A 24972-nucleotide genomic window follows, 5' to 3' on the forward strand; every position below is an offset into this window, starting at 1 on the left:
ACAATTTTCTGCTGCTCTGCTTTCTTTCACAAACTGTGAGACAGAGTCAGTGAAGTCAGAAAGCAGAAGGAAGATGAAGGGTGTTGAAGAGGAACTGGCAGGAAGTAAAGCAACAGAGAGATAATCAGGCCAACATTCTGAGAAGAACTCACTGCCAAGGTCAGTTTCTCAAGAAGAGAAGCACGCTTTATCAGATGCGTCACTTCTGTGATCTTACTAGATTCCCCCTGCAACCACACTCCAACACACTGATCTCTAGAGAGCAATTTCAGCTTACAGTTGACACAGTAAAAACAGGCGACCAGAGTCTCAGAAACACTTCTTACTTAGCTTTTTCTTTAGTCTTATGGTGTGCAGTTTTTGGCCACACAGATTTAGGCCCAGACAGTCATACTTCAGCAATAAATCCTCTTCTTTCACATCAGTTATTCTTAAAACTCGGTTTACACAAACCAGATCATTGCTAGAACTGAGAAGGCAACTTGTTACTTTGAATGTTTCGACTGCAGTGGTAAATTGCTCATAAAGCAAAAGGGTGTTTTAGACTCAACATAAAGATACCTTTTATTTTGCTCTTCTTCCTCTTGAAATCTTCCTTCTCCAGAGAGCCCAGCAATCTTATTGTTAACCCTCCACTGGACAGTAGTTATGAGCTGAGCGCCCCTCCCAAAGCAAACAGAGCAAGTTATGTTCACTGTACCTCCTAGGAGAGATGGCAAGAAATTCACCAATGAATCTAAATTTCACAAATAGTGTGAACAGCCATGAACTGATTTCTGCTCCCCATCCTTATCTTCAGTGCCTTCCTCCTCCCACGCCCTCACTATGCTCCTTTCCCTCTCCCCATTGTGTTTTTTTATCACAGTTACTAAGTTCCAGGTTCAACTCTCCTCCCTGTTCACCTGAAATGAAGAAGAGGCAGATGGCTCTGGCTTTGTCAATCCTACATTACAAAGCAGAATTTCCCCTGAATTATAAACTGGAATTTATTTTATTAAAAATTTTTAAAGAATTTATTTATTCCCTTTTTGTTGCCCTTGTTGTTTTATTGTTGCTGTTATTGATGTCATTGTTGTTGGATAGGACAGAGAGAAATGGAGAGAGGAGGGGAAGACAGAGAGGGGGAGAGAAAGATAGACACCTGCAGACCTGCTTCACTGCCTGTAAAGCAACTTCCCTGCAGGTGCGGAGCTGGGGGCTTGAATGAGGATCCTTTCGTCGGTCCTTGTGCTTTGCGCAACCTGCACTTAACCCAATGTGCTACATACTGCCTGACTCCCTGGAATTAATTTTTTTAACTGGTTCAATCCACTTTTCTCTTCTTAATGAATTCTCTTTATCTCACTAGAAATTATCTTTGTAGGTAAACCTGTTTTTTACCCAATCTGGTTGAAGTCAAGGTGTGTAACTGCCTGACATATGCTTACCTTCTATCTCCTTTGAGATTCTTTTGGTTTAAGATTTTCTCCTTTCAGAACTGAAAAACCTAGAGGTTTCTTTCCTGCCATGTGCTATACATTTAACCAACCCTTTCTTAGCCCTTTGGAGCTGTGTAAAGAATTTGGCATTGGGCTGGGAGGACCATATAGTGGTTCAACAAAAGGATTTTCATGCTTGAGGCACTAAAGGTCCCAGGCTCAATCCCTAGCACCACCATAAGCCAGAGATGAGCAGTACTCTGGGGGTGGGGTGGGGTGGGGTGGGGGAAGGCATCTTGGGGCTAGTAAGATAGGAGGACATTTGTTTCAAACTCCTGGTATATTCACAAGGAAGTACTACAGGTGTGTGTGTGTGTGTGTGTGTGTGTGTGTGTGTGTATGTGTGTGAGAGAGAGAGAGAGAAACGAGAAACATAGGTCCAGAGCAGGGAAGCCCAAGTAACAACAACAACAATAAGGACAACAACAAAGACTGTGTTTGAAAAAGGATGAATTCAAAATACCTTGGTAGATGACAATGTATATATTCTAGCTGGAACATTCCAGTAGAAAGATTGAAAAAGGAGCGTGGAAGTACTAAGGGAGAAATCTTGCAGGAAGGAGGGGAGTGCTATAATTGTCGATGTAAGTGGTACCTATGAACTTGATTAGATACAACTCTTTGAGCATGCTCAATGGCCATGGCAGGAAAGGGGGTACTTCACAGAGGAGAGATTTGATTTTAACATTAAGAGATATGAATGAAAAACCTAGGCAAGGGCCTAGGCAAGGGAGAGAATGTGAAAATACTGCCTAAGAGCTTAATAATTGTGAGGAAGATGGCGTGGTGGGAAGCCAGGTCATGATGAGGGTCAATCACTATAGATGGAGCAGGTGAGGACCAGGTCACAGGTGGACTTGTTTTTCATGTTAAGATCACTGAATTCTTTCCCCTCTTACAGTGATGGGGAAAGTCAGAGATGGACATAGAAGGTCTAGGTTCTTGTCCTTTTTGTCACTGATTACCCATGACCTCGGACAAGTCACTGATCTTATCTGTGCCCAAGCAATCTCAGGAGTAATGTGGGAATAAGTTTTCCTCCTAGACAGCAGTGAGGATGGGGTGAGATTACACACCACCGCACTGTATGTTACACAGGGCAAAGCAAATATCAGTGTTACATAATGCTAGGACTGTAAGAGGGGGCAGCATAGTGGTTATACAATACTCTCATGCCTGAGGCTCTCAAGTCTCAGGTTCAATCCCCAGCATTACCATAAACCTGCGCTCAATGCTAGGGCTGTATACATCTCATATGAGCAAGGGCCAGAGTGGATTTCCTCACATGGTATCTCAATTATTCACTAAAATCCTGCTAATCACTTGATCCCTACAGGGCGAGTCAGACCAGGGCTCCCATGAAAGAATTTTTCAGGCAACATTTACAGTAGTCTTAAGGTTTTCTTACCAATTTCCACTTCCTTTGTTTCATTATGTGCAGGGGCTGTAATGACTGGACAAAATGTAAAGCCTTTTGCACCTTAAAGACAAAAAAAGAGAAGAGAAATATTGGATGGTTATCAACATAAAAAAGCTGCATTTTCATACTTCTATCTTATTTTATAACCACATTCAAAAAATTTTCCTGAAAATGACAAAAAACACACATACATTAAAAAAAAGGCTTTTTTTTTTTTGGCTCCAGGGTTGTTGCTGGGGCTCAGTGCCAGCGATATGAATCCACTGCTCCTGGAGGCCATTTTACCCATTTTGTTGCCCTTGTTATTGACACTGCTGGACACGACAAAGAAATCAAGGCAGGAGGGGAAGACAGAGGAGGGAGAAAAAGATAGATACCTACAGACCTGCTTCACTGCTTGTGCAGTGGCCCCCCTGCAGGTGGGGAACCAGGGGATCCACGCCAGTCCTTGCGCTTCATGCCAAGTGCTCTTAACTCACTGCACTACTACTGCCCGCCCCTCTAAAAAGACATTAGAGTAATGCTTTCTTACTATGTCTGGTGTGGTTTTCTATTTTATATTATCTCTGATACCATTAAAACACATGCTAGTCCAACCTACTGCATTGATCACATCTATCACAATTGATTATCAATTGTTAGAAAACCACAATTGTACTGAATAAGTACAAGGTTACAGGGAAGCTCTCAAAAGACTTTTGGACATGATAAACACAAAGTGGCCAGGGAAATAGCATGTAGAGCATAGGATCTGTAAACGTGAAACCTAGGGTCTGACCCCTGATACCACATAGCGAGAGATAGGTGGTATACTTCCTCTCTCATATAAATAGATTTATCTGAAAAAAAAATTAGAAACCCCAAAACTCATAATTCTCCTGCTCACAGATTTCCACCGTTGTGGCTCATTCTATAGTGAAGCACTGAAATAAAAGAAAAGCATTTCTCCAATATTGCTTTGTCTTAAATATCTGCAGTAGCTACATTTGCGACCATAGGTCAAGCTATGCTAAAGAGAGATCTTTTCTTTGTAGATTTGACCCATGTGATTGTGAAGTCTTTTCCTCAAGTGAGCACTGAGTAGAAAGCGAATCTGAAAACAAAAAACCTTAAAATTAAGAGAACTACTTTAGGTCTATGATTGTTCAACAATTTGCTTGGCTTTGTATGTTAGCTCTTTTCAGCCACCAGGTTCCAGATGCTAGCAGGATGCGACCAGACTTCCCTGGACGGACAACCCCACCAATGTGTCCTGGAGCTCCGCTTCCCCAGAGCCCTTCCCCACTAGGGAAAGAGAGAGGCAGGCTGGGAGTATGGATCGACCTGTCAACACCCATGTTCATCAGGGAAGCAATTACAGAAGCCAGGCCTTCCACCTTCTGCATCCCACAATGATCTTGGGTCCATACTCTCAGAGGGTTAAAGAATAGGAAAGCTATCAGGGGAGGGGATGGGATACAGAGTTCTGATGGTGGAAATTGTGCAAAGCTGTACCCCTTTTATCCTATGGTTTTGTCAATGTTTCCTTTTTATAAATAAAAAATTAAAATAAAAAGAAAAGAAAAAAAAGAGAACTACTTAAGGTCATTCATAATATTAGAACTTTGCAAACCAGGATGCAAAACCACTCTATCATAATGTGTAGGAGGAGGGGGAGGGAGGGTAAGGAGAGAGAGGAGAAGGGGGGATGGTAACCCCAGCTCCCCACCTGCAGGGGCGGGGTTGGGGCGGGAGTCACTTCACAAATAGTGAAGCCAGTCTGCAGGTATCTATCTTTCTCTGCCCCTGTCTTCCCCTCCTCTCTCGATTTCTCTCTGTTCTATCCAGGTAGTTAAGGTAGATATTAAAAATATATATTTTTTTCTTTTAAAATATCCTCTGCCAACAAACACATTGACAGAAGAATAATTTCCCTGGATTTCTGAATATTTATACTGTATTAAAACACCATAAATTAAGTTAGCATTCAGACCACATTATCTTTGAAAAATTCAGCCATAAAGGAGAGCATAGATGTGGTTTTGGATTAGTATCGTAACCTCACTCTGAAATTCCATAATCTTGATAGTGCATTTAAAGAATGTGTATGATAAGATGAGCAGGAGGAAGCATCACACAGGAAGATGAAATACAGGAAAGGCAACCAGAAGGGCACAGTTTTTTTTCCCCTTCGCGTATCTTTCCCTCAAATATTCTATTTTGTAAAATTTAGCAGTTTACCTTTAACTATGAATGATCGGGTTGCTGTCACAGTGTAATTGCTACCATTTTCATTGTGCACAAATCTACACATATAATCCCCCGAGTCTTTGCTAGTGGCGCCATCAATCACCAAATAGTCCTTGTGTGCATAATATTTTGGCCCTTGGAGTGGCTTACAATTCTGAAATGAAAAAGTTCATTCTTTTGTTTAATCATTCTTTACTTGCCTGTATTTTAAATGTGTAGTCTTCATTGATTCACCCAAATTTCCTTTTACCTTAAGCCACTCAATAGGTGCTGTCCAGTTGTACCAATTAATAGTAGGACAAAAGAGTTTCGAATTTTTTTCTGATCCAGATGTTGTTGAATATATCAGATCATTTGGAATATTGCAACCTGGTTGCTTTTTATATATGGTGACATCCACATAACCAGTCTGATTGAAGGTAGGACTATTAAAATAAGTCAAACAATTTTTAAAAATTACTTAGTATGATGTAATACCTATATTCTATGTTTAGTAGTGCTTTTTGAAAAATAAAAACTGTTGATATATAGTGGTTCTTTTATTATTTAAAAATCAATTAAATACAGATATTTTAAATACTTTTTGTTAATTTTGAGACATAACACAACCTCTATAATATCCCTAAAAATGACTTCCTTGATCTTTCTTTGAAGGAGGAGGAAGAGGGGAAGAGAGGGAGAGAGGGAGGGGGAGGGGGGAGCAGGTGGCAGCGCAGGGGGTTAAGCCATATGGCGCAAAGTGCAAGGACCAGTGCAAGGATCCCAGTTTGAGCCCCCAGCTCCCCACCTTGGGGGGGGTCACTTCACAAGCAGTGAAGCAGATCTGCAGGTGTCTGTCTTTGCCTCTCTCTGTCTTCCCCTCCTCTCTCAATTTCTCTCTGTCCTATCCAACAATAGCAGCAATAGCACCAATGACAATAACAGTAACAACAAGGACAACAAAATGGGAAAAAATGGCCTCTAGGAGCAGTGGATTCATAGTGAAGACACCAAGTCCCAGCAGTAACCCTAGAGGAGAGAGAGAGAGAGAGAGAGAGAGACCATACCATCAAAGTTTCCTTCAATGCAGTGTGTGTGTGTGTGTGTGTGTGTGTAAGGATTCCAATGTGGGTTGCAGTACACTATCCAAGTGAACTATTTTGTTTGTCCATTCCTTGTCATTAAATAAAAAAGTTGCTACCAGGGTTATCACTGGGACTCAGTGCCTGCATTATGAATCCATTGCTCTTGGCAATTTTATTTTTTTCTTTTAATAAGATAGAAATTGAGAGGGAAGGCAGATGGAAGGGGAGAGCAAGAGACATCTAAACACTGCTTTGCCAAGTGTGAAGCCTCTCCCCTGCAGGCGAGGAGTGGGGCTCCTCGCACCTGGTGTGCTCAGCCAGTTGTGCCACCACCTGCCCCCTCCCCCCCGCCATTACTATATCTGCTGTAATATCAGGAATGTGGTATATTAAGGATGACCAGCATGTATTGAAAACTTACTATTCACCATTTATGATACTAAGATTACCTAATTTGATTCTCACTAGAATGCTCTTAAGTTATTTTTTAAAAAATCTCTTCTTTTCTTTTTTTAATTTATATTTATTTATTTTCCCTTTTGTTGCCCTTTTATTGTTGTTGTACTTATTTTTTAATATTTATTTTATTTATTCCCTTTTGTTGCCTTTGTTGTTTTTTATTGTAGTTATTATTGTTGTCTTCGTTGTTGGATAGGACAGAGATAAATGGAGAGAGGAGGGGAAGACAGAGAGGGGGAGAGAAAGATAGACACCTGCAGACTGCTTCACTACCTGTGAAGCGACTGGGGAGCCAGGGACTCGAACAGGGATCCTTACACCGGTCCTTGCGCTTTGTGCCACGTGCGCCTAACCCGCTGCGCTACAGCTGACTTTCTGTTGTAGTTATTTTTGTTGATGTCGTTAGATAGGACAGAGAGAAATGGAGAGAGGGGGGAAAGGCAAAGAGGGGGAGAGAAAGATAGACACCTGCAGACCTGCTTCACTGCCTGTGAAGCAACTCCCCTGCAGGTGGGGAGCTGGGGGCTTGAACTGGGATCCTTATGCGGGTCCTTGTGCTTCGGGCCAAGTGTGCTTAACCCGCTGCGCTACCGCCCAACTCCCTGAAGTTATTTTACTATATGTATTTTACAGATGAGGAAACTGAGAAACAAATAACCTGTCGGTAGTACCACATAGCTAACAAGTGACAGAGAATAACTTTAAACTAAAATTTGTTTGACTTTAGAACCTAGAAACCTAACTGTAGACATCTTGTCTTGATATAGGTCATTTGACCTTTTAGTTTGTAGGCTCATAATTTCACACACCCATCTTTTGCTTGCACCCCAGTTTTAAGATATCTATAATTGCCCTTTAAACCAGTGTAGGCTTCTTTGATACCTAAAAGGTAGGTCACTATATTTATGTGCTATTTTGCTTTTACTTTAAGCCAAAAGTAATCTACTACTTTTTATTCTCATGGTCACAAGGAAAAGGTAAACTTAATTCTAACTGGCCTACAAATTAATCCTGATATTATAATCCAAAATTTAATTCATAATCATAAACTGCAAACTGGTATTTTCCTAAAGGTACTCATTTAAAATCTTTTTAAAAAATTTATTTGTATGGAGATAGAGAAGAAGAGACACAGAGAGACTCCTGTAGCACTGCTTCACCACTTGCGAAGCTTTTCTCCTGTGGGTGGGGACTGAGGGCTTGAACCAGGGTCTTTGTGCACTGCAGCATGTGCACTCAACCAGATGTGTCACCACCTGCCCCCTAAAATTTTTTTAGTGAACTAAATAGTTGCTACCAGGGCATCATCAATGGGACTTCATGCCTTTATGATTCCACTGATCCTGGTGGTCTCTTCTTTCTCCCCCAGATAGAGGGTGAAATACAGAGGAAAGAGACAGAAATAGGAGACACCACAGCACTGCCTTACCACCTGTGAATCTTCCCGTTTGCTCCTCTGTGCTAACGCAGGGGGCTCAAACCCAAGTCCTTACACATGGCAAAGTGTGGGCTCCATTAGGTGAGCCATTCCCTGCCCCCTCCCCCAGTATTCACTTTATTAAAAATAACTTTATAAATTCAATTGCAACATAAAGGTAAAAAAAAAAAAAAAGAAAATGAGGAAGGTTTATACTATCAATTATTAGAAAAAAGGACCAGTCCCAAAGACTGGTGGCTATGTGGGTAATACCTTTTGACAATGCAAGTATAAACTCCAGTGTCAGTGACTTCACTTGGAAGAAACTTAAGATATTTCCCTGAAGCAAATACACGATTTGTTTTCTGGGTGGTAATACTTTTGTTGGTTTGGGGTGAATACCAGTCCACGGGGTATTTAGTTGCTTTGTTCCTGGAGCATGTCACAATTAAAGCCTCCTTCTCCAGGGCCCTGAATGATCTGACTGCAATTGAAAACAAAATAAACATGGTCCTGTCACAATCATACACACACAAAATTACAAGTCATCTATTCCTAATACACTGTTATAGGATTAAATTTAGAAGCGGTTCATACTGCGTGATACCTAGACTGGGAAAGTGTACATAAGTAATAAAGACATCTTGTAAGGTGCTTAATGAGTAACATAGATTAATGAATACATTTGGAGGTAAGTCTCAGAATGGGAATCTACACAAAGTATGTTGTTGGTCAGCAAAAGCTTACAGCATCTCTTTGAAAATCACTTTGAAAAAAATATTGATGCATTTGGTTATGTAAAACTAAAACCAGAATATATCTGTTATGAAGAGTTTGTCCTGATCTATTTTTTGTGAGGAATAAGTAGAGAGCATAAATGAATTATCTAAGTTACAACTCAGCTGAAATTAGAAGGAAGCATATTGAAATGAGGCAAGGATTCTTGAAGTCACTTAAACGTTCTTTAAATTGGGAGTCAGGTGGTAGAGCAGTGGGTGGTAGTGCACGTCCCATAAAGCACAGGGACCATCATAAGGATCCCGGGTTCGAGCCTCTGGCTCCCCACCTTCAGAGCAGCTGGCGAAGCAGGCCTGCAGGTGTCTATTTTTCTCTCCTCTTCTCTGCTACCCCCTCCTCTCTCCATTTCTCTCTGTCCTATCCAACAACCACAACATCAATAACAACAATAACTACAACAACAACAAAAAACTTGCTTTAAATTTTAGCTGAAAAGCAATACTTACTAATCTTAGCTGTTGTTGAATGTATGAGAATTGTTAGAACTGCCAAGGTCAAGTGCTTCATTTTCAGTTTTCAATCTAGAATCTGTATTTTCAGCTGTTGAGATGATTTAAGCTGAATCTGTGATGGATGATGATGTTTCCTCCTAGAACTCTGACCTATTGCTGGAAAGAATTATCAGTGGCTCTACTGAAAAAAAAAATTACAGAAAGTCATAAGCAAAATGTTCACACATGGTTTGTAGTTACTCACTGACCCCCAGGCAAATGAACCAATCAGCAGGTTTTTACTATCCTTAAATGTGCCCCAAGATTGTAACAACACACATCTTCACAGTGATTCCCACTGGATCTTGAATCACATAGGTCTCACAAGGATTGTGTTATTTTTCAGCCTCAAAAGAATGTATTGAAGGGCCAGGTGGTGGCTCACCTGGTTGAGCACTCATTTTATGGTGCGTACGGTCAAAGATTCAAGCCCCTGATCCCTGCCTGCAAGGGGAAAGCTTCACAAGTGGTGAAGCAATGCTGCAGGCATCTTTCTGTCTCTCTCCCTCTCTAATCTCCCCCTCCCCTCTCAGTTTCTCTCTCTCTCTAGCTAGTAAATAAATAAATAACAAATTAATAAAATATTAAAAAAAGAATGTATTGAAAGCTAAATTCAAGGAACAAAAGGGAACATACATTTTTGACAATATTAAAGCCATACCATTCAACAGAGCCTAGAAAATGTAACATTATAAATGCTAGTGTAAAACTACAGGTTGCCACCACATGTGCAAACTGACCTACACTGGGCACACTGACACTTGGTACAAAACTGAGAAGAACAGAAAATGACAGGTAGAACATCAATCAGATCATTGCCTTCAGTGAAGCCCTTAAAATGTGTCCCTATCTCAGGATGTCTGTGACATTTATCAAAGACTATATGAGAATAGTTAAAGTTCTGCTAATTTTTTCTCCATGCTTATCTTCTTGCTTTCAACAAAAGCTTTCTTTAACTATGTCATTTTTTGTTTTTTCTTAGAAAGTTAGGAGAGAGATGGAGCCAATATAAAATGTGCAGAATGAACACGACACTTAATAGTTCAGAAAGTACACTTCTTCTAGACATGAATTATTGGTATCTTTCTTATACCATGGATGGAAAAAATTTTTGACTACAAATTTTATATGAGTAATGAATACTTACCAAAACTGAAGAACAGAGAGGAATAAACTTTAAGCTCAGTGCCCGAGCCAAGGACAATTTCAAGTTTGGCAGCTCCTTCTTGGCAGACCCCTCGTGTGTTTTTATGCTCTCTTATATATTAAAGGGAAGACACCCAAAGATATCCTACAATCTACCACTCCACCCACACAAAAGTTCAATTTTCAGCCAGAATTTGTAGCTTGTTAGAAGAATGCTGGTGCATCATGTACCACGGAGTTTTGACCTTTGTACATAAATATTTAATCATAGGAGTAGTGTGACATAGTACCATTAAAAGAAAGTAACCAAATCATCTCCCTCTATTTTAGCATCAGTTTCTAAAGATGACTATTTGTCAAGGATATGTATTTTTTTGTTGTTGTTGTTATAAATCATTTGGAATTTGGGGAGTTTGAGACTGTCTTTCCAGAATACTAAGCACTTCTTTTGGCAGACACTGGGCAGATTCAGCCAGTGTACAACAGCTTTGCTGTAGAGAGTTTCAAAAGCAAGGATGCAAGTAGTGAGAGGAAGCAGGCCTTCATGGGAGCTTGTAAATATCTTGTTTATGTCATATAGTTTCATCCTAAAATAGATTTCAACTTTTGTAGGGGCCTCAGTTTGGATGTATAAGGGACATTTTTTTTTTTTTTAAACCAGAGCACTGTTCAGCTCTGGCTTATGGTGGTGTGGGGGATTGAACCTGGGGCTTTGGAGCCTCAGGCATGAGAGTCTCTTTGCATAACCAAATAAATTTCTTTATTGGGGGATTAATGTTTTTACATTCTACAGTAAATACAATAGTTTGTACAAATATAACATTTCCCAGTTTTCCACATAACAATTCAACTCTTACTAGGTCCTCAGCCATTGTGTTCCAGGACTTACCCCCTCCCCCTCTCCCACTCCAGAGTCTTACTTTGGTGCAATACAGCAACTCCAGTCCAGGTTCTGCTTAGTTTTTCCTTCTGATCTTGTTTTTCAACTTCTATGAGTGAGATCATTCCATATTCATCCCTTTGCTTCTGACTTAATCTCACTTAACATAATTCCTTCAAGCTCCATCCAAAATAAACTGAAAATGGTGAAATCACCATTTTAAATACCTGAGTAATATTCCATTATGTATATATACCACAACTTGCTCAGCCACTCATCTGTTGTTGGACACCTGGGTTGCTTCCAGGTTTTGGATATTATAAATTGTGCTGCTATGAACATAGGTATACACAAATCCTTTTGGATGGGTGTGTTTGGTTCCTTAAGATATATGCCCAGGAGAGGAATTGCAGGGTCATAGAGAAAGTCCATTTCTAGCCTTCTGAAAGTTCTCCAGACTTCTGTTCACAGGGGTTGGACCAATAGACATTCCCACCAGCAGAGAAGGAAGGTTTCTTTGTCCCCACAACCTCTCCAGCATTTGTTGCTGCTACCTTTTCTCATGTATGATATTCTCTCATTGTCATCTTTATTTGCATTTCTCTGACAATCAGAGACAGAGCATTTTTTTCATGTGTTTTTTGGCCTTCTGACCAAGAAGAGATTCTATAGTGAATATTCTGTTCATGTCCTCTTTCTATTTTTGGAAGAGGTAATTTGTTTTCTAGTTGTTGAGTTTGGCAAGCTCTTCATATATTTTGGTTATTAGCCTCTTGTCTGATATATGGCATGTAAAAATCTTCTCCCATTCTGTGAGAGATATCTTTGTTTGGGTAGTGGTTTCTTTTGCTGTGCAGAAGCTTTTTAATTTGATGTAGTCCCATTGGTTTATTTTTGTTTTAGTCTTCTTTGTAATTGGACTCATTTCATTGAAGATGTCCTTAAAATTTATGTGGAAAAGAGTTCTGCCAACATTTATTTTCCTTTAAGTATTTGATAATTTCTGGTCTAAGATACAAATCCTTGATCCACTTGGAATTTACTTTTGTATTTGGTGAAATATAGTGGTTCAGTTTAATTCTGCACATTTCAACCCATTTTTTCCTAACACCATTTGTTGAAGAGAGTCTCTTTTCCCCATTTAATAATCTGGGCATCTTTGTCAAATATTAGATGTCCATGGTGTGGGGGCTTACTTCTGGGCTCTCAATTCTATTCCACTGGTCAGTGTGTCTATTCATGTTCCAGTACCAAACAGTTTTGATTACAGTGGGACATTTTTTTAAAAGAACTTTTAGAGGGAAAGAAATCAGTGGTGAGTAAAAAGGCTATCTCAGTGGGGATGAGTGTCAGGAAAACCATAACCTCAAGGCTCAGGCTGAGTGTAGAAAAGATAGTAACTGCTAAAGTTGGCTTTAGCTATGCAAAGTGAGTTTAGCTCTATTTTGATTAATTCAATTTACTTAAAGTAGTCATCATATTCTAGAAGAACTTATGAACTAATTCTATGCCAGTACAATAGTATAATAATAACACTTAAGAATTATATAGATTCACTCTAAACTATATGCATCTCTGCATTATTTTCTTCTTATAATTTTGTCTTCACACTAGCTAATGAGGCAGGTATTGCTATTGCTATTATCTCCATTTTATATGCAAAAACACGGAGGCACAGAAAAGTCAGGCAACTTGTCCAAGTCTGCAAGTCTACTACTAAAAGAGGCAGAATATGAAGCTAAGTAGACTGGCTCCAAAGACTAGATGCTTAACCATTAAGTTACACTGTCATCAAGTGAGGAAGGTTAAGAGAGGGATTCTAGCTCCCAGCTCCTCACCTGCAGGGGGGTTGCTTCACAAGTGGTAAAGCAGGTTTGCAGGTGTCTTTCTCCATCTCTCTGTCTTTCCTTCCTCTCTTGATTTCTCTCTGTCCTATCCAATAACAATGACATCAACAACAACAACAATAATAATAACAATGATAAACAACAAAGGCAACAAAAAGGAAAAAATGTCCTCTATGAGCAGTGGATTTGTAGTGCAGGCAGTGAACCCCAGTGATAACCCTGGAGGCCTCCCCCCCCAAAAAGTAAAATAATAAAAAAAAAAGAAAAAAAAGAGGAATTCTAGTTTGGGTTACCTTGTCAGAAGTTAAATGTCCAGAGATAGGGGCTTATTTATGGGTTATCAAATCTGTTCCACTGGCCAGTGTGTCTATTCTTATTCCGGTGCAAAGTATTTTTGATTACAATGACCCTATAATATAATTTGAAATCTGAGCATGTGATGTCTCCAGTTCTGTTCTTTTTCCTAAAGATTGCTTTAGTGACTAGGTATTTTCTCGTTCCAGGTAAACATTTGCAGCTTTTGCTCTATTCTCTTAAAAAATTGGTAGGGCTTTGATGGAGACTGCATTAATTTTGTACATGGCTCTAAGTCGAACAGTCATTTGGATGACATTAACTCTTCCAATCCATGAACATGGGATTTTTTTCCCCACTTCTTTGTATCTTTTTCTTTTCTTCTTCTTCTTCTTCTTCTTTTTCTTTTTTGAAAAAAAATTAACAGAATTGGCGTATCGCACCAAAGTAAAAGACCCTGGGGTGGGTGGGTGGGGAGAATACAGGTCCAAGAAGGATGACAGAGGACCTAGTGGGGGTTGTATTGTTATATGGGAAACTGGGGAATGTTATGCATGTACAAAGTATTGTATTTACTGTTGAATATAAAACATTAATTCTCCAATAAAGAAATAAAAAAAAAACAATTCTTTCAAGCTCTTTACTCACTCTTGTGATTATTTCCTTAGCTAGTGTTTGGATGTTGAACTCATTATTTTGTGCTTCACCCTTTGGGGGGGCTTTTAGCTGGACTCTTGTCCTGGTTCGCTTCTTCAATATTTCTTCTTGTTGGTTTAACCATTATATATATTATGCTATGAGTTCCCTCTCTCAGTACTTTTCAAATTATTGATCACTATTGCCTGGATTGACTTGTGTCTAAGTAAGGTAATTAAAGTGTTCACAGTGGTGGAAATTAACAGTTGTTTCAATAGTATTTTAATCCCTGATTTGGGGCTCAGTGGCTTAAAAACCTCTTTTGTGCTTTTTCTTCCTTGTAGGCTATGGGAGCCTGAGGGCTTTTAAACTATAAGTAGGCTTCTTAGCTTAATCACTGACTCCTGACCAAGAGATAAAGCAGGGTGTGGCAGAGATAGTCCAGTGGTTATGCAAAGAGACTTTCACAGCCCCACCGCTATGCCACCGAGGTATAGGTCTTCTTCTGAGTTCCCTGGTTAGAGCTCTGTTCCCTGGTGTCCCCCCCTGCCACTGCTCCAGATTCTGAGGGCAGTAGCAATGGAGACTCAGAGTTGCACTTGGTGAGTCTCTGGGGAGTCCTCTCCTCCCTTCAGCTGTCCCCTTGTTGGTGGAACAGACTGGAGGTGGTGTCTCAACTGGTAAACTGCCGGACTGTTACCAGCCACTTAATCTCTCCCTAGGCTCCTCTCTATCACCGGTGATTTGGTGGGTTCCTGTAGTCGTTCTAGCCCTGTCTTGTTTCAGTCCCAGGTGGTCTCCTTTGGTATTCCTAGTTGATCTGGGAGAGGAAAGGAGAGGAGAGAAAGAGATCTGCTGCTGCTTGTAGCCCCACCTCTGGAAGTCTCCCTTTGTATCTTTTTCTATTTTATTTAATAGTGACTCATCATTTTCTATTTTCTTTCTTTCTTTTCTTTTTTGGTTGCTACATTTTCTTGGACTGGAGGTGTTGTTGTTTGGTTAACTGGTATTGGTTAAACTGCATCAATCCTTGCTTCAGTTACTACTATTGTAATTTCTTTTTTTAAAATTTCTTTATTGAAGAATTAATGTTTTACATTTGACAGTAAATCCAACAGTTTGTACATGCATAACATTTCTCAGTTTTCCATATAACAATACAACCCCCACTAGGTCCTCTGAAGAACTGTATTCTCCCCCACCCCAGAGACTTTTACTTTGGTGCAATATGCCCATTCCAGTTTAGGTTCTACTTGTGTTTGCACTTCTGATCTTGTTTTTCAACTTCTGCCTGAGAGATCATCCCATATTCATCTTTCTCTTTCTGGCTTATTTCACTTGACATGAATTTTTCAAGGTTCATCCAAGATCGGTTGAAAATGGTGAAGTCACCATTTTTTTTACAGCTAAGTAGTATTCCATTGTGTATATAGACCACAACTTGCTCAGCCACTCATCTGTTGTTGGACACTTGGGTTGCTTCCAGGTTTTGGCTATTACAAATTGTGCTGCCAAGAACATATGTGTACACAGATCTTTTTGGATGGGTGTGTTGGGCTCCTTAGGATATATCCCCAGGAGAGAAATTGCAGGATCATAGGGTAGATCCATTTCTAGCCTTCCTACAGTTCTCCAGACTATTCTACACAGAGGTTGGACCCATTTACACGCCCAGCAGCAGTGCAGGAGGGTTCTTTTGACCCCACAACCTCTCCAGAATTTGCTCTGCTGATACCTTTTCTGATGTATGACATTCTCACAGGAGTGAAGTGGTATCTCATTGCTGTCTTGATTTGCATTTCTCTGACAATCAGAGACTTGGAGCATTTTTTCATGTGTTTCTCAGCCTTTTGGATTTTTTCTGTGGTGAATATTCTGTCCATGTCCTCCCCCCATTTTTGGATGGGGTTATTTGTTTTCTTGTTGTTGAGTTTGGCAAGCTCTCTCTATATTCTGGTTATTAGCCTCTTGTCTTATATATGGCATGTAAAGATCTTCTCCCATTCTGTGAAGGATCTCTTGGTTTGGGTAGTAGGTTCTTTTGCTGTGCAGAAGCTTTTCAATTTTATGTAGTCCCATAGGTTTATGCTTGCCTTAGTCTTCTTTGTAATTTATTTCACTGAAGATGTCTAAAATTTATGCGGAAAAGAGTTCTGCCAATATTTTCTTCTAAGTATTTGATAGTTTGTGGTCTAACATCCAAGTCCTTGATCCACTTGGAATTTACTTTTGTATTTGGTGAAATATAGTGATTCAGTTTTATTCTTCTGCATGTTTCAACCCATTTTTTTCCAACACCATTTGTTGAAGAGACTCTGTTTTCTCCATTTAATAGTCTGGGCACCTTTGTCAAAGATGAGATGTCCATAGGTGTGGGAGCTTACTTCTGGGCTCTCAATTCTATTCCACTGGTCAGTGTGTCTATTCATGTTCCAGTACTAAGCAGTTTTGATGACAACGGGACTCATCATTTTCAGTATATAAGTCTTTCACTTCTTTCATTAGGTTTATTCCTAGACATTTTATTGTTTTCGCTGCTTTAGTTAATGGGACCAATTTCTAATTTTTTTCTTCTTCTAACTTAATGCATTCATAAAGGAATGCCACTGATTTATTTATTAATTTTGTAATAATACCTTACTATATTGCTTGATAAAGGTGCCCAGAATATTATATGGAGAAAGGAGAATATCTTCAACAAAAGGTGTTGGGAAAACTGGGTTGAAACATGCAGAAGGTCTTTCTACTTGCTTGCTTTATTTATTGACTCACTGAAAACTATTGTGTGCTTTTGTTTTAAGGTATATATTTTCCCCTAACTTATGGATACATGTACATATGCCCTATCTCATGGGCCCTGGTCTATATCTAGGTTTTTAGGTTTTGTTAAGAAGTGTGCCACCTGAAACTGAATTAAGGAGTCCTATGAGCTAGGAAAGGTCTCACCTTAAGGTACCTAATGAAACAGTTTATACTTAGACATAGATACCCTCCTCATCTACCTCCAGTTACACGTCCCTCAATCACTCCAAAGCTAACCTAGTCAGACAAAGTAAGGACTACAAAAACTGTATAAGTGCAAGAGACCAGCATACTTTAATGATGACTCTTTAGTCAGTACCAGGCCATCCCATCACCTGAGGCTCTACTCAGGGAGTCCTGGGATTCCCACACAGATATGATGGGCCTAGACCTCTAACAGATCCCTTTCACCATTGTCACTGGTCATTTCCATCAGGAACAACATAATGGACCCCTTTGTGGGCCCCTATAGCAATGTGGACCAATAGCAGTAGGGAATATTCTGTTCTCTGAAGGGAAGTAGGATAACATACTCTACGTACTATTTGAGAAAAATCAGTCCTGAAATTAGTGCAGCCTGGTATGTTCCTAGCTGTGTCCACAGAATGCGAGCTCAGACCTACAAGGATGCAGAGGTTACATAGGCTCCTGTGCTGAATATGGGCCTCAGATCAGATTGATGGGGTTCACAGTTAACAATATTTATATACTTTTCCCATATTTGGAAGCGCCTCTCTTCCCTGATCTGGCTTTCTAGTCCTTTTCCTAACTATGACACCATCTCCCCAGACAATAACTTGGGTCCACCTGCATATCAGATGTCAGGCTCAGGCAAAAACTAGTAAAGTCATGGGCCCCTTAGAATATACCTAAAATAGACATACTAGCTTTTTCTAAAATGGAGACCTGTTGTATGCTTTACATTGGGTTCTAGTTCTCCCCCGCCAAGAGAATTGCATCAGTCCTGTTAATTTCGCGGGCCCGCTTGGCCCCGCCCCTAGGAAACCCGCCAGAGTTCCAGAGTGCCAGAGTTTCAGAGGGTTCCCGAGTACGAGAGTTCGAGAGGGCAGAGTTCCTGGGTTCCTGAGTTCGAGAGTAAAAGAAAGAGTGCTTGTGCCACCGCAAAGAGACAGCAGAGTTCTGTTTGGTGATTAGTTTGTCTTAGTTTATGAATCGTTGTTCCTGAATAAAGAAATACAGCTTCCCTGCCCAGCCGTTGTCTCCGCTTCTCTGTTACCCGCCTTGAAGCAAGCCAGCCCGGCCAGAGCCCAGAAATTTTAACAACAGAGACCCCAAAACTTCACCTACAATATTCTTGCCTTTAGGTGTATGATTAATCAATAATTTGTTCTGCTTTATATCTTAACTCTTTTTCAGCCACCAGGTTCCAGATGCTACCATGATGCCAACCTGAATTCCCTGGGCAGATGACCCAACCACTGTGTCCTGGAGCCCTGCCTATCCATGTCCCTGCCTCACTAGGGAAAGAGAGAGACAGACTGGGAGTATGGATTGACCTGACCATGCCCATGTTCAGTGAGGAAGTAATTACAGAAGCCAGACCTTCTACCTTCTGCATCCCATAATGATCCAGGGTCAATACTTCCAGAGGCATAAAGAATAGGGAAGCTATCAAGCGAGAGGATTGGATACAGAGTTCTGGGAGTGGGAATTGTGTTGAAAAATACCCCTCTTATCCTATGGTTTTGTCAATATTTCCATTCTATAAATAAAAATTAAAAAATAGAAACATGCAGAGGAATGAAATAGAACTACTGCATTTCACCGCATACAAAAGTAAACTCTAAATGAATCAAGGACTTGGATGTTAGACTAGAAACTATCATATACTTAGACGAAAATATTGGTAGAACTCTTTTCCAACTAAATTTTATAGGCATCTTCAATGACGGAGTCCAATCAAGAGGAAGATAAATACAAAAATAAGCCAATGAGACCACATCAAATTGAAAAGCTTTTGAACTGCTAAAGAAACCACCACCCTAATAAAGAGACTTCTTACAGAATGGGAGATCTTTAGATGCCATACATCAGACAAAAGGCTAACAATCAAAATATATAAAGAGCTCATGAAACTCAGAAAGAAAGAAAGAAAAACTAACTAATTACCCCATAATAAGTAGGGGAAAATTATGAACTGAATATTCCCCCAAAGAATAGATTTAGAATGTCAACAGATATATGAAAAAAATGTTCCAAGTTACTGATTGTCAGAGAAATGCAAATAAAGACAACAATGTGATACCACTTCACTCCTCTGAGGATATCACTTGTTGGAAAGTTAAGTAGCAACAAATGTTGAAGAGGTTATAGGGGGTAAGGGAACCCTTTTATATTATAGTGGGAATGTAAATTGGTCCAACCCTTGTGAAGAGCAGCCTGGAAAACTCTCAGAAGGCTAGAAATGCACCTACTCTATGACCCTGCAATTCCTCTCCTGGGGATATATCTTAAGGAACCAAACACACTCCTCCAAAATGATCCATGTATATCTATTTTCATAGCAGTACAATTTGCAATAGCCAAAACCAGGTGTCCAACGACAGATGAGTGGCTAAAAAAGTTGTGGCCTATATACCCAACGGAATACTACTCAGCTATTAAGAATGATGAATTAATTTCTTTTACCTCATCTTAGATGGGACTTGAAGGATCATTTTATGTAAGACCAGCCAGAAAGAAAAATATGAGTTTGGGATTATCTCACTCATGTACCAAAGTTGAGAAATAAGAACAGAAAGAGGAAACACAAAGTAAAACTTGGACTGGGTTTGGTGTATTGCACCAAAATAAAGGACTCCTGGTATAGTCTGGTGGAGGAAGACTTAGGAAAACTGAGAAATTTTGCACATGTATCAAAAACTGTATTTGTTATAAACCACTAACCCCCCCCCAATAAAAAAAGAAAAAAGAAGATAGGAATTCTAAATGAGTTTTTGAAACCAATATCCTCCCTGTCTATGTGACCATTGGGAATATTCTGAGCAGTTCTCTGTATATATTTTTGGGGCTTTAGTCATCTTTTGGGTAGGTCATGCACTTTGAGAGGGAGAAACAGAATGTCTTCTCATTGCTGGGAAACTCACCACAAGATGTTTGGCATCATCAGAGGTCTTCTCATTGCCTTCTTGACCTGGTTGTCTAAGTTCTTACTATCAAGATCATATGAGTATCAACACAAAGCCACAGAGTAAAGAATAAGGAAGCTTGGGGGGAAAATGCCTGTGAGGACCCAGTAAGTTCTAGAGAGCATTTTCTTAAACAAAATAGTACATAATTGACACTTTAAACTTTTGTGGCCTAAAACACCTTCTTACAGTGTAGGAAGTCCTTTATTAAAGTAGATCCTGTGAACATTTGTTTCTTAATTACAACATAGTTATGTCATCCTGGAGCATTTTATAAACTCCAGCTATCATTTCAAAGAATTTTCATTAGTCAACAGCCAAATCTTTAAGTTCAAAGTACAATTCTGTGTGGTACTTATCAACATCATTTACATTTTACTGATTAAAGCAAATTAAAGGACAAAGACTGGTTAACTGTTTTGACCAAGTTCACCCGGTTGTGGCTGAGATTGAAACCAGAATCTGAACCCAAGCCAAGACTTTTTTTTTTCCTTATGTCAACTAGAAAGAAAGATCTTAGAGTGGTAATTTTTTCCTTTTTATAGTTATGACTGGGTTTTAAAGCAAAATAAACCAATCTAAAAAGTCACCAATGAAGAAACAGTCCAATTTAAATATGGGCAGGGAGAAAGTTTGATTTAGTGCTTGTGTTACCATGGACAAGGACCCAGGTTCAAGCACTTGGTCCTCTACTTGCAGGGCAAAAGTTTCATGAGTGGTGAAGCAGGGCTTCAGGTATCTCTCTGTCTCTCCCTCTCAACCTCCCCCCTTCTCAATTTTTCTTTGTCACTAATAAACAAATGAATACAATTAAAAAATACTAATTTAAACAGATATATTTACACCCAAATTTATATACAGTAGTGAAAAATTAAAACAACTGAAGTGTCCGTTGACTGAAGATATGATAAAGACGATCACACACACACACACACACACACACACACACACACACACACCCTTACATAGTGGGACACTATTTGTATATTAGAAAAAATTAGGGAAGCTAACATGATGCCAACTTCCCTGGGCAGATGACCCCACCAGTGTGTCCTGGAGCTCTGCTTTTCCAGAGCCTCACCCACCTCACTAGGCAAAGAGACAGGCTGGAAGTATGGATTGACCTGTCAATGTCCATGTTCAGCAGGGAAGCAGTTACAGAAGCTGGACCTTCCACCTTCTGCACTCCATAATGTCCCTTGGCCCATACTCCCAGAGGGACAAAGAATAAGAAAGCTATCAGGGGAGGGGATGGGATACAGAGTTCAGGTGGTGGGGACTGCGTGGAGTTGTACCCCTCTTATCCTATGGTTTTTGTCAGTGTTTCCTTTTTATAAATAAAAATTTTTAAAAAAAGAAAAGATTAGGACAGGGGCGAGGTGGTGGCATACTTGGTTGAGCACACATGTTAGAGTGGCAAGGACCTGGGTTTAAACCCCTATCCCCCAAACTGCAGGGGGGGAAAGCTTCATGAGTGGTGGTGAAGCAGGACTACAGGGGTCTTTCTCGCCCTCTCTATCTTGCCCATCCCTCTTAATTTCTGGTTATCTCTATTCAATAAAAAAATAAAAATAATAAAAAAATTAAAAGAAAGATTAGAGCTGGAGAGATAGCATAATGGTTATACAAAAAGACTTTCATGCCTGAGGCTCTGAGTTCTCAGGTTTAATTCTCAGCACCACCGTAAGCTAGAGCTGAACAGTGTTGTGGGGACTCTTTTTCTCTCCCTCTCTCTTGTTCTCACTCTCATTAAAATAAAATGAATAAAATATTTTACAAAGATGAAATTTTGCCCTGTACAACAGTATGGAAGGACCTTAGAGGGCATTATGCTTACTGAAATAAGCACAAGAAAAGTAAAAACTATGTAAGTTCACTCATGTGATTAAAAAAAAAACAACAGATGAACTAAATAAAGAAAAAATGAACTTTCAGTCTGTAAGTCTGATCAGTGTTTTTAAGATGGGAAGGGGCAAGGGCTAGGTAAATCAGGACAAAAGAGAAAACTGTACAGAGAAGGAGAGAGCTGGACTTTAGTGGTCAGCATGTATATACAAGGATAGTAGCACATCCCTGTTGAGTTTCAGTGATGCACACATGAAATGTATATATATATGTATAATGTTATAATGCAATATTATATTAGTTTAAAAAAGAAGAAAAAGCTTAATTTCCCATAGGTTTCTCATTTATAGAAAACCAACACATTTTAACTTCTAATTCTATGACATCATTCAATATGAAATTATAGTGGTTTGTATTAATTTACCAGTCAAAATGTGAAAACACAAGGGCAGCTACTAAATAAATAAAAGATTTTGAGCAGGCATGAATTCCTAACAAGATAAGCAGAAATCTTCCAGTGATTTTTTTTTTTTTTTTGCTCTGCTGATACTTTTTCTTGTAGGATTTCTCAGAAGTACTCTTTATATTCAAAATTGATACAACCTAATTTGGACACAATGTTACTCTACTTTAGAGGCTACAATTCTGAAATGTACTTGTTCCCATTTAAAATCTAATTCTCAGATACTTTTCATAACAAACGTTTTTTTTTTTTTTTTTTTTTTTTTTTTTTACTACTACAACTAGCTTGAAATGTGATGCCAAAATCTCTGGTGACATATTTTCATTTTTTAAATATATATTTTATTTATTATTGTACAGAAACTGATGGAAGGGGGAGATACAGAGGGAGAGACAGAGAGATATCTGAAGCCCTGCTTTACTACTAGTGAAATCTTTGCCTTGCAGGTGGGGACCAGGGGCTTGAACCTGGGTCCCTGTGCACTGTAATGTGTGTGTTTAACCAGGTGTGCCAAAGCCTGGCCCCTATTTTCGTTTAGTTTTCTATGCAGTACAAGTGTGATATCACTACTGAGCAGCCTACCCAAGTTCTTTTTTTTTCTTTTTCCCGTTCTTTATCTCTTGGGGCAGGGAGGGAGAAAGAGAAAAAGAAAGACAAACACTCCTATAACTAGCTGATTGCATTTGAACTGTGATGTGCTGAAATATCTGGTAACTTAAAACATATTTTGGACCCCTAAGACAGCAAGAACCTCCCGCTTCCTCTATAGAGCCTGTATTTCCCCCAGTCCTTGGAATATTTAGGGTAGGACTCACTTTCCTGCATGCTTCTCTCAATTCATACCAAATGATATTGCGTCCACCAATCCCAGCCTAATCAACCCAGTGAATACCACCTCTGCATGCTTCACTTCAGACTGTGTCCAGAGACGTCAGGTATGGAATGTCAACCCTTCAGCCTCATTACTTGGGTGAGAACTTTCCTTTCATAGTATGCTCTAATTCCATTCCAGGTGGTTCACTTCCTAACAAAATCCCAAAACCTAAATGTAGACCAGGTCCCATGAGAGAGCATATGTTCACATGTATCCATAAATTAGGGCAAAATATATACCTGAAAGCAAAAGTACACAGTGGTCTGCAGTGAGTCAGTATAAAGTTCATAATGAAATAGGGTCTACTTAGACTTAGATACCTTCCTCACCTACTTCCTATTAAATTTCCCTCACGCACCCCAAAGCAAACCTTATCAAAGCAAGGACTGCAAAAGCTAAATAAGGGCAACAGACTGGCATACTTTAATGATGACTTTTTAGTCACTGTCAGGCCACCCCACCATCTGGGGTCCTAGTCGAGGAGTCCTGTGTTGTATGCTTTACATTGGGTTCTAGTTCTCCCCCGCCAAGAGAATTAGATCAGTCCTGTTAATTTCGGGGGCCCGCTTGGCCCCGCCCCTAGGAACCCCACCTGAGTTCCAGAGTGGCAGAGGAAGAGAGAGAGAGTTCCTGAGTTACAGAGGAAGAGAGAGTGCTTGGGCCGCTGCAAAGAGACAGCAGAGTTCTGTTTGGTGATTAGTTTGTCTTAGTTTATGAATCGTTGTTCCTGAATAAAGAAATACAGCTTCCCTGCCCAGCCGTTGTCTCCACGTCTCTGTTACCCGCCCGTGAAGCTAGCCAGGCCAGCTAGAGCTTACGAAATTTAACAACAGTCCTGAGATTCCCAAACAAACATGATGGGCCTAGACCTCGAATAGATCCCTCTCTCCATTGTTACCGGTCATCTCTATCAGGAACAACACAATAGACCCCTTTGTGGGCCCCCATAGGACCTTGCCCTCAACTTGGATCAACAACGGTAAAGAATGTTCCATCCTCTGAAGGGAGGTTGGACAATATACTCCATGCTATACTTGAGGAAGATGGGTCGATATTGGGGCAGCTTGGAAGGTTCCTACTCATGACCGCAGAATGTGAGCTCAGATCTACAGGGATGCAGAGCTCACATAGGCTCCTAAGCTGAATATGGACCCTAGACCAAATCAAATCGATGGGGTTTACAGTCAACAATATTTATACCCCTTTCCCATATTAGGGAGCTACTCTCTTCCCTCATCCAGTTTTCTGGTCCTTTTTCCAGCCATGACATCTTCTCCCCAGACAATAACTTGGATCCCCCTGCATTTCAGATTTCAGACTCAGGGGTTAAAAAAAAATGGCATACCCACAGGCTCTTGGAATATAACTAAAATATGCCTACTAGCTGTCCACAAAACAAAGACCCCCCCCCCCCCCGGCTCTTCATCTGCACTATTCCAGCCTTTAGTTTCATGATTAGTCAACAATTTTTTTGGCTTCATATGTTAACTCTCTTTTCAGCCACCAGGTTCCAGATGCTAGCATGATGCCGACAAGACTTCCCTGGACAGATAACCCCACCAATGTGTCCTGGAGCTCAGATTCCCCAGACCCCCCACCCCGCTAGGGAGAGAGGCAGGCTGGGAGTATGGATTGACCTGTCAATGTCCATGTTCATAGGGGAAGCAATTATAGAAGCTA

General features: G+C 40.0%; 1 protein-coding gene across 2 annotated transcripts in view; it reads right to left on the reverse strand.

Annotated features, from left to right (window-relative positions):
* The window catches only part of IL1RL1 (interleukin 1 receptor like 1), a 47065-nt gene that overhangs the window by 13220 nt on the left and 8873 nt on the right, over positions 1-24972 (reverse strand). Inside the window, exons 2-8 of one of the 2 annotated variants that reach the window (XM_060187387.1) lie at positions 9312-9498; positions 8341-8551; positions 5378-5552; positions 5119-5281; positions 2887-2958; positions 562-703; positions 327-469 (exon numbers count right to left, since the gene is read on the reverse strand). In XM_060187387.1, the coding sequence (XP_060043370.1) occupies positions 327-469; positions 562-703; positions 2887-2958; positions 5119-5281; positions 5378-5552; positions 8341-8551; positions 9312-9372 (967 nt within the window). In that variant the 5' untranslated portion in view covers positions 9373-9498. The remainder of the gene's footprint in view (positions 1-326; positions 470-561; positions 704-2886; positions 2959-5118; positions 5282-5377; positions 5553-8340; positions 8552-9311; positions 9499-24972) is intronic. The other variant, XM_060187388.1, reaches the window with a different exon arrangement.

The sequence above is a fragment of the Erinaceus europaeus genome, chromosome 3 (assembly GCF_950295315.1).
Source record: "Erinaceus europaeus chromosome 3, mEriEur2.1, whole genome shotgun sequence".
Taxonomy (NCBI): Eukaryota; Metazoa; Chordata; class Mammalia; order Eulipotyphla; family Erinaceidae; genus Erinaceus; species Erinaceus europaeus.